Source organism: Melanaphis sacchari, unplaced genomic scaffold (assembly GCF_002803265.2).
Source record: "Melanaphis sacchari strain LSU unplaced genomic scaffold, SCAv2.0 Contig7_pilon_pilon, whole genome shotgun sequence".
NCBI lineage: Eukaryota > Metazoa > Arthropoda > Insecta > Hemiptera > Aphididae > Melanaphis > Melanaphis sacchari.
The window spans coordinates 166,068-181,984 of NW_020271560.1; the positions used below are offsets into that span (position 1 = coordinate 166,068).

A 15,917-nucleotide genomic window follows, 5' to 3' on the forward strand; every position below is an offset into this window, starting at 1 on the left:
GTGAAAATCTCTATCCATTTGATGATATAGTCACATTAAGACATTGTAGACAATTCATATGTTGAGAATCTATATTCCACACTATTTAAGTTTGTTAAGTTTAAAAAAAATATTATACTAAGAGTATATTTAGCTTTCCTAGACAAAAATTAAGTAACTTTCTATTCAACAATATATTGTGATATTTTACAAAGTAAGTATCAATAATGATTTATCTTTAATGATAGTTTTTTATTTATTATCTAATATTAAAATCAAATTTTATTCAATTTATATTTCATACACATTAAGCGATTTGATCGTTTAAAATTTATAATCATAAATTATAAGAACAATTAAAATAAAATGTAGCTCTAGTAATAATGTCAACCAGAATTTTGAAAATTTGAAATGACTTCCATTATAATTTAAATTAATGCGAAATATAATATTAATATTAATTTTACATTTACTAGGAAATAAATAAAGTATATTTACATTTGTACATAGAAGTATATGGCTACAGTCCAACTATATCATTTAACAAATTAGTTAATTCAGCTGAATAGTGAATGTCAAGAAAATAACTGACTAATCTTAAACAAATAAATTACTGAGTATAATATTCGCTATTTGTATACGCGTATTAAAGATATATTTTTATTAATCTTTCTGTAATATGTTTGTATAACTGTAAGAGGGTAATTATTCGTTGGTTTTAAATTTGATGTGGTATTATATTATTTATAATAACAAAAATATATACAGTACTTATTATGAATAGGTAACTATTTTGGTGGGTTTTCCGTTTCATATAACTTTTAATTTTGATATTATAGTTAGTAAAGAAGTATACCTTGTTCAATAAAATAACTGGATATTTAAAAAGTTAAATTTTTGTTTAAAAGTATTTATGATGATGTGTAGAATAAAACATTTATAGTAATTTGTCTTCTATTTTGAAGATCTATATCTATCACGTGTTGAAGTCCATTAGCATTTTTGATTACTGGTGAGAAATAGTTCGCATAATATAGACGCATTTCACAGTTTAAAGTAAAATACGGATAATGAAAAGTCATAATCTCTAGGAAAAGACGATAACTTTGATGGTGGAAGGGGGGGCAGTGGTAATAAAATTTAGTACCAGATGAGCTAAACAGAAGAACTGTGAAAAATAGTTTTCCTACCTCATTCATAAAAATGCAGAAATTGAAAAGAAAATGGAATTCATGCCGATATCTGAACCCAAAACGAATTCCAGAAAGGTTGTCCGCTCATTTAAAAAGAATTTAAACGACATTATATGGTAATGGCCGACTATGAAATTTAATTTAAGATCAAGAAATTCACTTTTGGAACATAAATATTGAATGATTGAAAAAATTGATTAATAACTTATTTACAAAATGGAATCAAAAATATACTGACTGTAACGTAAATCGAAAAATACAATGGTCAATAGTTTAACATTATCTAAGAAAAATCACATTCTTTAAAATAAGTTACATAGGAACACTTTATTATTGTTATTATTATTATTATCTATGTTTCATATTAGATTTAACTAACATTTTCTTTGTTATACATTCTATTATAAATTGAATTTTGTGAATTATCACAAAAAAAAATACATTTATTAAGTAAAATTATTTGAGCACATACGTATACAATTAAGGTTGTCCCTTACTTAACAGTTTAAATATTTCTTCAATTTTATTCTTAAATTTGTTTGCATGTATTAAAAAATTGAAGTGCTGACTTTAAGTTAAAAATTGAGTAATTTGAGTAAGTATATTAACTAATTATTTATCATTATAGAAAAATTAAAAATTAGAAAAATTTAAATGTATTGTAAAATTATTGTAATTATAAGCTTTTTGAACAAATTTATATAAGTTAGATGAATTGATTGTAATAAAATATAAGCTAATTATAAAACATAACCGTGTTTTTTTGGTTTTATTAAAATATGATATTTTTATATATCTGTAAGACAATAAGTCGAAAAAGTTAAATCCATACTGAAGATACTAAGGTAATAAAATTGGAAAATAAAATAACAATCATCAAACTACATTAAATACAAATTTAAATATTTACTTATTTATAATAAAATTAATATAGTATTCTGTGTTGAGAATAAAAATGTTATATTATAATTTATAGTTAAAATTATATAAATAACGTAAATAATAAACGTAAAAACGTATATGTTTTATCTTTATGTATTTGTATATTCTTTACTTATAGTTAATCAAACTTCAAAGTATAATCTTTAATAAATCATTATTAATAGTTATTGATAATATTTATATTTATAGAATAGTAATATTTATTAATATATAACTAAAAACTGTATAACATTGGTTATAATATGGTACACTATTAATCCTCCATGATTTAATGTAAAAACTGAATTCCTTAATGTTACTTTAAAATAAATTTCTTCAGTTAGATGTCTGAGATATTTTTGACTTATGTAAAATATTAAAACTGAACCCCTTACAGTAAAAAGCTTCCATTAAAAATAATTTTGAAACAGAAATTAAAACACTTTATGATGGATTTATATATATATTGTATATTATACAATATTATATAGTTCAATATAATTTAATAAACAGGTAAGACTAGCCTAATTCTTACGATTAGATATGGTTATAAACGTATAAGTAATTTATTAATAAATTAAATCATTGACTTAATGAAATAGTTATGATTTTTTGATTATAACAGAATTGAATGTGTTGCTAAGATAAAATTCTCATTAACGATAACAATTTGGTTAACAAACATATCATTACATAGCATACTTAAGTCAATAATTCTTGAAAATAGTTTTAAAAAACTTATATTTAAATTAACTAATCGTATTTGTTTAATACATTATTTGTAAACTTAAGTGATAGCAATCATGACTTAAAATTCAACAATATTCAAAAGGTTAAAAAAAAAAAAAAAATCAAAATGCTTATAAAATTAAATGCTTAGTCTATAAAATATATATGGTTTCTTAACCTTTCAAATTAAAAATAAGTTAAACATTTAAAAACTGTTATGTCTTCCATATAGGAACAATGTTATTATTATCTTTTTTTTTTTTTAAATATAATTTGGTAAAATTATTTTTAACTCTAAAGATATTCTGCTCCAAGTTTCATAATAAGTTAATGAAAACTTTGTACTTACCTACTAAAAAGTAACAGATTGGACTTTGGAATATAGTAACTTTTATATTATATTACGAGTTGATGGACAAAAACTTTTTATTTATAAATCATAAAAGAATATAACAACAATATAACAATCCGTTTAAATAATTAATTATGAAAGTGAAGTGTAATTTTTTTTTATATCATGAAAAAGTAAACCCTAGTGCAGTTGTATTCATTATTTCATATGTAAGTTTTTTTTGTTTTTTTTTTTAATACAGAATGATTCTGTAAAAAAATTATGATATTTTAGTTTATTCTTAGTTTATATTTTATATGTTAACTAAAAGTATATCATCAATTAAATATTATATGGTATAGTATTATCCGTAGTATAATTGTTTAGAACCATTATAATGACAATAATTATAAATAACAGTTACAAACATATATGATAGAAATAATTACTAAGATTAATGTTGTTTTTGCCCTACCCTTGGCCACTTCACTAACCGGCCTAGGAACTTCACTTTATGATCAAAGGGTCATCTCCCTTAGCATTTTGAAATTAAATATCCGTAATTAAGTATTAAAATTTATAAAAAACAAAATATGGGGAAAATCAAATATACAGTATTTATTTTTATAATAATAAAGAGTTTTAAGTATTTAATCAATAATAATCACTGAAATTAGTTTTTCCACGTATAATGTTTTAGTGAAGATAAAATATATAAATTTTATATTATAAAGAAGTAATATGCATAATATATATATATATATGTATTTAAATGTGAATATGATTGTGGCCTATTTTGCGTTTGAGCTGATGAATGATAAATTTGTTCTTTATGTGGTATTATATTTCAATGCTTGCATATTTTATTTGGTCAAAAAAACTAATTAAAATATATTAATGTAAAGTTTAATTGAAGGTAGCTTGAAATCAGCGAGAAGTGCATCGTTCTATATGAACCATAAAAGAAGCGTTTTAAAATAGTTTTAATATTTTTGATTGAACACTTGAATTTTATTTATATAATATATATGTATTGACACAATTTCCGGAAAAAAAAAACCGAATACCACATAAATTTATAAAGGACGAAAAAATTGTTTCTATTCTAATAGAAGGTATCCCTAATTTAGAGAGGTTTTTTGATTTATTACGGATCAGAACATTTTAAGTCATTGATAATTTTAATATAAAAATGAAAAATGTGCAATTCCAAGTTTATTTTCAACTAGAATTTTTAACGCTAAGATATATTATTTTTTTTTACTATTTATTTATTAATCAATTCAAACTGGAGGAAATAATAATAATAAAAAAAAAAAACAGAAAATAAAATTGTTTTTTGGTCAAAAAATCCAGTTAGTTAAGAGCTAAGACAAAATAACTAAAATTATTTATAGTTATATTAACTAGTACTAAATACTATGAAATGCATTAAATCTAATAAAATTAATATAAATTAGCAATTACAAACAAAAAACAAGATAATACAAAATTAAAGCTGGCATAAATTAAAATACACTTACATGTAACTAGTTAACTGAAATTAAAAAAATATAAAAAGTCAAATGTCTACTTAACTTCCTCTTTTACTTGTTCAACTTCTTGGTTGATCCAAATGGTTAAGCGTCTTTTATTCAACTAACAAATAGTTTGTTCACTATTCAATATATTATACCCATATTATCGTTCTTTACCTTAATGCCTGTACTTAAAACTTAATAATACCTAAATATTATGTATAAGAAACGAGTATAAACGATATATCCTTGTAATAAATGTATTTGATATCTTAACTTTCTTTGGTAGATAAGTACCTTCAACGAAAGCTAGCTTCAACAAACTTTATTTATGTTATAAAAAATGTTTTAAAATTGTATTATTTAAATTTAATTTCACTAAAAACTTCAAATTTTAATCTAGCTAAAAGCGGTTAAAATTATTTATATTGTAACTAGTCGATTCCCGAAGTCATTAGTGTCTAACATCTATAAAATATTTTGTACTGTGTATTTGTTTATACAATATTTAAAATATATAAGTACATTAAAATAAATAGTTATATTATTGTAATCAATACCTTTCTTTTATTATTCTATAATAAATACTCATGTTGTCTAATCTTTAAATTATTATGATTTATAACCATTGTTCATTTTTTCATTTAAATTATATACTCATAAACTTCAGATTTCTCAAGAACTTAATTAAAAAAACTTTGCAGTAATTTAAATATCATTATAATCGTTTTAAATTTATGTTCAACCAATTTTAATGATGCACAGAAATACACGCGATTATGTGTTCTAAAATAACTGATTTATTCTTAATTTGATTACTTATAAATAATTATACAAATATTCAATTACTTATCGTTATTACAATTTAAAGATTAAGATTGCTATTACGAGTTGTCAATATGGGACTTATGTACTTAACATAGCCCCAGGGAGTGCTAACTTCAGTCTATATCCATTAAATTAATCAAATGTAAAACTTTCTTGAACAATAGTGTCTAATAGTTCCCAGTTATTATTTAAAGATTTATAAAACAAATCACCTCTGTTAAAATTCTGAAATAAGGTTAATAAAATTAACAATGAACAGAAATAGTAGTATTTATTTTAACCAACATTATAATAAATAATATTTTTGAATATGTTATAATCTAACTATTTTGAGAAATATGGATATACTAAATTTTAAATAATTACAACAAATCTAAGTATAAAATATTTATTTAAAAAAAAAAGGTATGTAGTTATTAAAAATCCAAGTTAAACTTATTTTGTAATCATGTTTAATATAACCGATCTTATAATATGGAGAAAAGTTAAAAACATGTGTGACTCAAATTGTTATTGTTTTTACAGATTTAATCCTTGTTTTAACGTTATATCGTAACATTTGATTACCTTGTTTTATAATGTTTATAAAACTACTTAAATTAGTATAATCTATGTAAACTAACAAATAATTATTATTATATAGTATGTGTATATTATATAAAAATCCAAATTGATTATTTTATTAGGATTTTATTGGTTTAAATTGAAATAAGTGGAATAGATTATAAAAGCAACAAGTTAAAAAGAAAGAAGTACCTATTGACTAATGATTAAATTGATTTTTTTTTTTTTTAACTGGATATTTACAATCAATTCTGAATTACTATAAAAATAAGTTTAATAAATTTATATTCACAGAAGAACAAACATTTATACTAAAAATAATATTTATTAGAATTTAAAATGATTAACATCAAAAATAACAGAAATTTAATCCAAATGTAATAATACAAACAAATTGTAGAGTAGAACAGGAATCTTATAAAAGTGGCAAGTATTTGTTTACTGTACGTCTTTTCAAGAAACAATTAAGTTTAATAATGAACATTACTATTGCTACAGTTTTATTAAATCTCAAGTTACTTTTTTAATTTACGTGATCAAAATGTATTAAAACTGTATCAAAAAAAAAGTAATCATAACAATAATAATAAAAAATAATAATTTTCAAGAAGTTACTTAAACCGACATAACTACAAATTAAAAATTACCTATAATCATAATTACATAATCATAAATATATTCAAAATTACGTACAATAGAAAGAATAATGTTATACACAACTTCACCTTCAACGCTCAATTTTAAAACCTAAACTTTATCATAAGATATAAAGATTATTTATAATGTTACTATAGCTCCCACAAGTTATATACGTAGAATCCAAATTTGAGGACAAATAAAAATATTTAACGTTTGTCCATTATAACTATCTAAATCGATTAAATAACTACTAATTACTGGATTATATCTCTAACCTAAATTATCTAGACAACGATCTGAATGTGATACATTTAAAAACAATCCCTTCAAAATTTCAATCGATTTCACGACAAATACTCAAATTACGAAAAAATGTTTATGATAATATTGTCTTCCACGGCGTCGAAAGAAAATCTATTAAATTGGAAAACAATTTACCAAGAGATAACATTACTTTTAGAGATGTTAGTAATCACTAATGAATAATTTTAATTTATTTTTCAACTCCATCGATGTACTTATTTATTTATTTTTCTATTTATATTATCGAACTTGATTATTGTCCTGGTATAACTTGAAAACATATTGTAAATATTTTACAATATGTTAAAAAAAAAAAAAAAAAATTATAATCATTTTAGAATCTAAGCAAAAAAAGTATTTTTTAAATCATTTATGAATTAATGAACCGTTAGAAATCCATGAATCAATGTAGATGAAGTTTGAATGACTCATCATCATTATACCATTATCTTATATCGTGTAATTTAAATGATCTAATCTAATAAGCATGGTTTTAGGGTTATCTGCCTGCTGTAAAAATTAATAAATATAAATTAAATTATACCTAGTCAGTTTCTTGTTCGTAATTTCAAATATGCGTACGTGTTTATGCGGTTATATTTTTATTTTTTATTTTTTTTGTTGAAATTTATAAAAGAAAATTTTTAAAAGATCGTATGATTTAAACGGTAGATTACAGAATAAATACAAATTATAAATTTAAAAATTTTATTAAAATATTATTAATAAATATTTAAATAAAAAAAATATATATTTATTAATCAAACCTAAGCGTTACGGTAAAAGGAAAAAAAAGGTCATCCAATATCATATCCTGGTCCGGAGGTTTAAAACAGAACCCTAAAACTTTACATTACACCTTAGTAGTATAGTATGAGAATATTAACTTTATATTTTTTGAGAGCTAATTTATGTAAAGCTGAAAATTGAGCTGAAATTTACTGGTATTTTTTAGTCATCACGTTATCTTAATTTAAATCAGTGTAATTTATTTTTGGCATCTCATAAAATTATTTACATTTCTCGAGTACAATAAATGCTTAAAGTTGCATTAATTATTGAATATATCAAGTAACTAAGCGAAACCTAATTTTTTTTCTCAAATATTATCCTGGATATTGACCAAAGAACGAAAAACAGCATTTTAAACAAAGTTTGTTTTAAAAACATTAGCAATAAATTATAACTATGAACATCATATATGTCAAAATAGATTTCTTTTCTAAACCTCAGACTTTTAAAAAAATAAATAATGTCATTACTAGTCAAGTGCAAAATTTCAACTTAAAACCATATACCATACTTTTGTATATTATGAAACACCATATTAAAAGAAATTCACGATGTTGCAAAAAATGTCAAAAGCTATGAGTTACATAACAATAGGTTATAATTATTTGCCCGTTAACTATGATACAATATGACTTTCGATTTATCCCTTGCATTATAAGGAAACATGAAAAGTAATCTATATTTTTTAAAAAATGTATGAAATTGGTTTTATTATTGTTTTTAAACATTAAAATTTAACAGCCGAACAAAATGTTATATTTTTTAAATTTTGAGACGATTTCTGCACAAAATAACTAAGAATAAACTTTATACACTATTTATGATGAAAAATTTAACTTACTAATGCTTTAAATAAGATTCAAAATAAATTTAACAAGCCTTTGTTCAAACATTATCAAACAAAAATAAACTTGAATCTGACAGGCTTAGATGTCTACCAGACATAAACAATTAAATATTATATTGTTTTTTTAAATAATGTACTATATAATTACCAGTTATAAATATAATGGTTCTGTATCTACATTGCTATATGCTGCATTTTTAGATTAGTAGTATTGTGTCACAAATATTCCATGATGACTTCATACTAAAATCATGAAAATTTAAAAAATAAAAACCTCATGAATAAAATTATTTAAAAAACCAAATAGATTTTTATCTGCTGTTAAAATGTACTTACTTAAAGTAGAAAACCTTATTTTATTCGACAAATCTTGTTAAAAAAAAAAAAAAAAAATGTAAATTTTTTGATTAAGTACTTTTCATCATAGTTATTTGCTTCGATATTTTAGAAAACATATTCAATTTAATTTCTATAATACCTATGTTTAATAAATATAATATATCCTTTAAATATTTTTAAAAAATTGTAAAAAAAAATGTTATATGATTTATAAAATTAATTAATTAATATTATACGTACAAGTTCAATTTTTAAATACTATTTGTTTTTTTTTTTATACACATCTAAAATGCATACCCCGTTATTCAAAACATTATTAGAAAATTAAACAAAAATAAAACTATACTTAACAAGATTATTAGTTATTTTTTAGTTAAACCATATAAATCTATCGAAAAACGTTTATATTCAAATTAGATCATTTTTAGATATAAGAATTTTTATATTCTCTTTTATCTATAATATATACAATATATATTAGGTACATATGAATTGAGTTAGTTGTTACTAAAAGAAAAAATTGATCAGAGCTTGGGAATTAATAAATATAAAAATAGTTAAATAACATTAAAAATACCAGAGTACCTACCCAAACATTCTATATATCATTCATGAAGAAATATTTAAATATTATATCAATATTCAATAAAAAAAAAAAAAAACCCACCATTAATATATATTAAAATTATAATTTGTATAAGTATTAAAAGCATATTAAATTTACACTAAAATCACATTTCTTTTTTCAAATATATATGTTTCCAAATTCAGAAGTAAAAGATTTTAATAGGTAAATTATAGACTTTTCATTTTTAAAATATTTTAAAAATATACCTTATTAAAAATTACACACATTTCTATTATTTGTCAATTATTTAATACCAAAATGGGATGTAGCGTGTAAATTTTCATAAAGTAAAAAACAAAGTATTATAAATTTGTTTATAACTTAAACTCTCGAATTCATCATGCATGCGTATATACACATATCTTAATTATTTAATAAAACAGTTAGGTTAAATAATACTAAGTTAATATCATACGACACGTGTGCATCCATTTAATTTTAATATTTAGTATTGCTGTTCATAAGCTACAGTTATGTAAATGTTATACCAGTTAAACACAATAATAAGCCATAATTATAAGCTATTCAATATTACCGATCATCGCATAGAACTTGTATTATTTGATCGAAACTGCGACAACTACAACTGATATGTTATAACAACGATTTACAAATATGTAACAAAGGATATTTGCCCGTACAGCTCTTATACAGATACAACAAGAAAAAAATGTTTTACGCACACACACACACCCACACATAATGTCAACCTGGAATTTAGATAAATCATCTCGAGTGTAAGATTATGCATACAGCCCCGTAATTCATTATTATTATTATTATTATTATTGCACATAGCATTTTGCCACTGTGCCATCACGTTCTACCACAATTATTATTATCATCGTTTTGAGCTTAACTGCGCCTAAATAAATATTATGTAAATATAAAACGTTTTTTTGTATAAAACTTTCTTGGTAGCTCAGATAATAGTCGGACGGATAAAATGCCGATTGCACGTGTTTGCGTAGATTTGATCACAGACGAGATTTTTATGTTATATCGCCCGGAATTGAAACAACCGCGTTCACACTTTTAAAAGATAAATTTCTATTCACGAGTCTGCCAGCACATATTATGACGACATGGTCAACTGTCTTCAACCGCGTTTGTATAGGTTTCAAGTGGACGAAAGCTATATATTATTATAGAAGATACATCGCATACTTTAATATTATTAATGATCGAACGCTACTGTGACTTTCAATACTTACATATTATTAAAAATGTATAAATTAAATAATGTATAATTCGTTTAACGTACAAAATTTGGAAATAAAAATATTTTACACCATTTTAACTGTCTTTACATAACATATTTTTTTCTTAATAAGTATCAAACTTTTTATTGTTTTTGCATAACGATTTTTTTATTGTATACCTGCTTGTATTAAATTTTTGTAATACAACATTTCTCGGGCATTTTTCTATAAATAAATATTTCTTATTTGCATTTCATTAACCTTAAAAAATTTAGCATTTAAATGAAATAAGTTATATAGCAGAAGTTACCCTTACAAGATTGTAGAAATATATCGATATGTACTTTAATAATCGTTTTCATAAAAATATTCTATTTCATAAGACATTAAGAATGTTGAATATCACTTGCCATAAAATTATTTAAATTAAATATTACTTATTTGCGCCTTTAGTTTAATAACTCGTAATTATTTAAAAATTCATACGGATAAACGTATTTTATTCACTTATAATTGTGTATGAATGTGCTTACTTATAATGCTTGAATATAATTTTATATTTTATATTTAATCTTTTACTATCTAATGACACATACATGGCATACCTATATGACTGATAAAATATCTAGTATTTTAACTATACGCAACGCATCCTATAGTGAAAATATGTGATAAATATGTCAAAAAATTATTGTTTGGTAGTGTTAAACCTTAAAGGCATAAAAAAATTTCAAAAATTTTCAAAAACTTATTTAAATGTTATATCATAGTAATTTGATTATTATTTATTAGATAGAGTTCTATGATAGCTATTATCTTGTACACACGCACTTTGAATACTCTACGCTCCCGACGTGTTCTACTTTATTGCAAAATAAATTATATTATACAATGTACATGCGGTTTCTTAGATCTTTCACAAGAATTTGATAGGGTATTCAACGATGGTTTACTTTTGAAATTCAAAAAAAAGTTAGATCAAGTTTACTTTTTAATCATTACATTTTATTTGTCAGATCGCCATTTTAAAATAAGATTTATTTATGTACAATAATAAAATAATTGTGGTACAGCTAATATATCAGCTGATATATTATCCAAGGATATATATTACATCTTGTTTTTCATGACTTATATGCCGCTGATCAACTTTCTACTTTAAATACCCGAGTTTCTGACTATGTACATAACAAGGTTATAATTTTTTTTTTGTTTCTGATCGTGTTTTAGCTTTACTTAAATCTTAAAAATCAGCTAACCCTCATAAAAGATTACCACCTACACTAAATGGGGGTTCAAAATAAATCATTCTTAATTTGTCAACACTGTATTACTACTCAAAATTTTTCCATGTCCAGAAATCTAATTATATATTGTATCCTGAAATTTATTTTATCCACAGTTAAATATGTAAGACTAACATTATATTGTCGACTTACGAAAGCCTCTCATTTAAAATTCAAAAGACTTAATTTTAATTTATCGCCTATGTGTGTTCCTTATTTCAAAATCTCTATTTAAACCCATAAGGGTATATTACCTTCAAGTTTTAAATGTATGAGCTAATACAAAAATTTAATAACAATAACCTTTAAATATTCTAAAATTTCGCACTAAGAAAACTAGTAAATACCTCATCATACATCTTTAATCACACAATACATTAAAAAATTAAAATTAAATTTGTCAAGAAAACCTAAACTATTTTAAAAACTTTCCACAGCAGTTATCATTTTACCATCATATTATTCATCCTCTTTTCCCGAATTCGCTTGTAAAATTCTAACAGTCCCTGCAATTTCTGATTATACCACAAGACATTGTAAACAAAAATGATGTTGTAACTTGATAGTTGAATTAATGTTTTAATGGATTAATTGTCAATAATAATACTAAAAAAAAAAAAAAAATCTAATTCAAATTAAGATATCGAGTATTGAGTATCAGGGCTTGTAAACGTTATAACGTTATGGTTATAACGAAATATTCGACAAAAAACGATTGAAATTTGTAAAGGTAATTATAATGGAAAACAACCAACATAAATAATTAAATAGCATAAAACAAAGCATAACGATTAACAAAATTATGATATATTATCTAACAAAACATAACGCAAAACTTTATATGTATAAAGTATATTATTACTAAATTAAATAATTTATTTCCAATTATTTAATAGTTAAAATTTATATAGTATATTAAAAAATTTAGTTCTAAATAACGATAAACTCAAAATTTTTATAACGTTTTAATTGTAAATAATGTGTAACAATTCTTTTTTTCAAATACAAGCCCTGGTTACTATTGATGGGTAACTTTAATGGTCCATTAATACTATTCAAATTTACTCATTATCTCTACTACCAGAATGTAAATATTTAGTAGAAATAAAAAAAATGTTATGAATTCAATTTTACTACTAGAGTTATTTTTAATAGAATTTAAGCTATTAAAATATTAAAATATTTTAAATCATTTTATAAAATGAAATAACCAAATGAGTTTATAGAATGTGTATTTACAAATTATACATAAATATAAATTTAGATACTTATATTCATTATTTCGAATAAATGTATTAGTTTATATTAGCTATTATTCAATAACAATATTATGCTACATGCATACAATTATTACTACAAAATACAAAAGCAATGAATAAAAATAACTGTCAAAAACTTGTAATTTTATGAATGTTGTCAATATTTTGATTTTAAAATACCTACCTAAAATCTATATATACGTATAAGTACAATCTAGATAATTATTATTAAGTACCCACCTATCACTTTTATCCAGTAACATAAGAAGAAGATAATAAAAGGAGTAACTTTTTGAATGTTTATCCATTACTATAACGACTTGGTTAAAGTTAAGATATTATTTATTATTAGTTTTCTAGTTTATACAACGTATAGCGAAACGGCGCTTGATAAGGTGACTGTAAAATACGCGCACCTTGCTTATTTGTCCGTTGGTACTGAATACTAAGCTGTTTTAGATTACATAAAAAATGTAAACGAAAATACACCCATTTCATTTATTTATAAATATACGATTATTATACTTACCAATATGGGTATGATACTTAATAATATTTATTTTACGTTTTATTATTATGGTCTTTCCTGGTATCCAATGTTTACAACAATAATGCTAACGACGAAACTACAAAAGCATAATTGCGCTGTAAAACTAACGATAGAATAATCTTAAAACCATCATCTTTTGTCCTAAGTCGACTATCATCGACCGATACTTAGTAATAAACAGTAGTATGTCCATTGTATGCAATACTAAAAATACAAAAATAATTTAAATACTTAAGTAAGTAGGTAACTAATTATCATTAGCTTATTAATTAATTAAATATTATTCTTTTTCTCTATTCACATTCTACATTGGAGTGCAAAATATTTTGTCTTCTGTCTTATGCATATATTATACCTACTTAATACACTTTTTTCTTCTTTTTGGCTACTAAACTTAAAATATTCTTGTCTGACATTATTTGCATTGTCTCTTACTTGTTCTTTGTTTCACTATCATCCCACATAGATATAAACTTTCGTTTTGTATTGATTAAATATTCAACGGTAAGTCATTTAGAATATTATAATAATATGATTTAGGGAGTAAGTATATATAGAAGGTGAAACCTCTAGAATATTGAGGTTAAATTAACAATGTAATAAAAGAACATTTAACAATAATCTATAATAATAATAATAATAATAATACATTGTAATAATCAGTAAAATAAAATATATTCAACACATTTATATTTGTTAAATAACTACTATAATCATATTTTATTCCGACTATACATATTTCATAATATTATACAATTGAGATTTTAAGAACTTTCTGAATATCTATTTAAATCTATCGTTTATTTTTTTTTCGATTATTTTTTGAATTTTATATTAGATACAATACTTGATGATCACAAATTATTATAACAAAATATGAATAAATTGCAGGTTCTTACGCTATTTTTCTGAATACATAATACAAAACATATACAAACTGTATAGTGTAAACTGTATATACCTTTAAATATTACAGTCGTAAAACCTTTCAGGGAATATAATATTTTTAGTTCTATCAAAAGATCAAAACTCAAATATAAGCGCATACTTGCATTACGAACAGTGAAAGTGATAATAATAAAAAGAATAACAATTTATATATGAGTACGTCTTAATCATTAAAAATTTTGAAAACGGTTTAAATTATACGTTACAAACGGGGTTACTTAATACTGTGCTATGATAACGATTTACTCGAGAGTTAAATCTTAGAACAATGTTACACACGCGTTAAATGACAATTTAATAACGTATAAATCTCTAATATTTATGACGATTAAATGTACGTAAAAAAAAATCCTTAACGGTGAAACTTCAAAGTCCTGATTACTTGTTTGAAAAGTACGCGCTATTGTTGCTTTGTAAAAATAATCGAGTATTTTCCTTCCGTTTGAGCTCATCCAGTTTGAAATGTACGTATACAGGTAAGTCAAGAAATATAATTTTCAAGATAAAAATAAAAACCTTCCTCAAAAAAAAATAAAACCATAACATAATATTTTGATTTAGGAACGAGAAAACTCGAATTAACGTCAACAATTCTACTGTTTTGTTTTACAAATAATCGAACGGTCAAAAATCTGGCCGACAACGGGCACGTCGCATCGTGACGTTGCGCGTTGGCCCGTCACGCCGACTCGCACCAATCGTCCCACACCCCGCGAGATCCAAATAATGACAATAATTTACGTGCTGCAGAGCAAAACGGTTAGCGTACGAAAACTCACCGATTCGTATAACAGGTGGTAGCGCGGCGACCGCTGTCGACGAGTCGTCCAACACGTGCACCGACCACACGACGGCGGCCAGCAGCAGCCAACGCGGCCCGGCGCCACCGCCCATCGTCAACATCGTTTCGACGGCCGACATCACCACCGACGACCACACCACCGACGCGACTGTGGACGCAGCCACATCCCGCGACGTTCCGCGCGGCGATCGCCGTCACCGGGACGCGGTGCGTTCACGCGGCGCGCGAGGCCCGAACGCAGCACGGCCGCAGCATCGCCG

At 23.8% G+C, this 15,917-nt stretch overlaps 1 protein-coding gene across 1 annotated transcript in view; it reads right to left on the reverse strand.

Moving 5' to 3' along the window:
* The window catches only part of LOC112601842 (glutamate receptor ionotropic, kainate 2), a gene marked incomplete at its 5' end in the record, with an annotated part of 167,246 nt that extends 151,329 nt beyond the window's left edge, over positions 1-15,917 (reverse strand). The window contains 1 exon segment of the mRNA XM_025349659.1: positions 15,635-15,917. Within this exon segment, the coding sequence (XP_025205444.1) occupies positions 15,635-15,776 (142 nt within the window).